General features: G+C 38.0%; 1 protein-coding gene across 1 annotated transcript; it reads right to left on the bottom strand.

Annotated features, from left to right (window-relative positions):
• Positions 1–272: 272 nt before the first annotated feature.
• LOC112095038 (probable tRNA N6-adenosine threonylcarbamoyltransferase) lies at positions 273–915 on the bottom strand (the record flags this gene model as incomplete). Its single annotated transcript, XM_024176718.1, has 1 exon — positions 273–915. A coding segment is annotated over exon 1 (555 nt), but the record flags the coding sequence as incomplete, so codon positions are not given.
• Positions 916–1083: the final 168 nt, after the last annotated feature.

Raw genomic sequence — 1083 nt, 5'->3', positions numbered from 1 at the left:
TTTTTTTTTTTTTAAATAAACAACCTTTCATTGAGTACATTCCACTGTATGAAAGGTGCCGGGAACAAAAAATAAAGACTAGAGTATGGACAGGTTATTTTGGTAGGGAATGGCTGCATATAAATTTTGTTTTCAATCAAAACGCAGATAAATCAATGGAAGCAAATCTTGATAAGAGACAAGGAGGGAAAACAGCTAAGAAAGGAAAAGGCTTAGGCCATGAAAATACAAACGCTCAACTTGAAAATAAAAAAAGCATTGTACTCACATACCTGCTCAATGTTATATCCAGGGCTTGGATCATTGGAGAGTGTTAAAACTCTTGCAAATCGGTCTAAGCAATTCCCAACAGCAATATCGATAGTCTCTCCAAAGATTCGATACCTCCCTTCACTATATGCAATTACTTGTGTATTCCCACCACTAACATATAACACAACAGGATCATCTGCTCCAGTCACAATACGTCCCATCTCAATATGTGCAACACAGTGATTAACGGCAACAATGGGCTTCTTCCACAGCTGGGAAAGAACCCGGACAACAACAGCAGAAACTTGAAGAGGGGCTCCCATTCCAGGACCCTTGGTGTAGCAGAGACAATCAATTTCTTCCGGAGTTATTTGGGCAGTTTCCAAAGCGGATTTGACAAGTGGAAGTACATGCTGCAGATGGTGTTGGGCAGTTTCTCGGGGAAGGAAGCCTTGGCCAGGAGGGGTAATGTAAGTGTGGCGTGGGTTTGACAGAATAGTGCCATCTAAGGTTACAACTCCAACACCAATTTTGTTGGCTGAACCCTCAAATCCAAGAGCTATCATTTTCTTCATTTTTTACAAAAGACTTTGTGGGAGACCCTGCTGTTCAAAACCAAAATGTTCAACTTAATGCATAATTATACCTCTCACGAAACACCATCCAAACTTTAGGAAACAAATCAATGAGAAACTTAAGCTGAAAAGGTATTGATTGGTGACTGTTTTCCTTAATTCATTTCTTATACTGTATCCATCATTTCTAGGCATCAATATTCAATATAAAGTTTTTTCTCATAATAATAATAATAATAATAATAATAATAATAAT

The sequence above is a fragment of the Morus notabilis genome, unplaced genomic scaffold (assembly GCF_000414095.1).
Source record: "Morus notabilis unplaced genomic scaffold, ASM41409v2 C11371598, whole genome shotgun sequence".
Lineage (NCBI taxonomy): Eukaryota > Viridiplantae > Streptophyta > Magnoliopsida > Rosales > Moraceae > Morus > Morus notabilis.
Note: the sequence above shows the minus strand (reverse complement) of the source record. Positions and strands in the feature narration are given on the sequence as shown.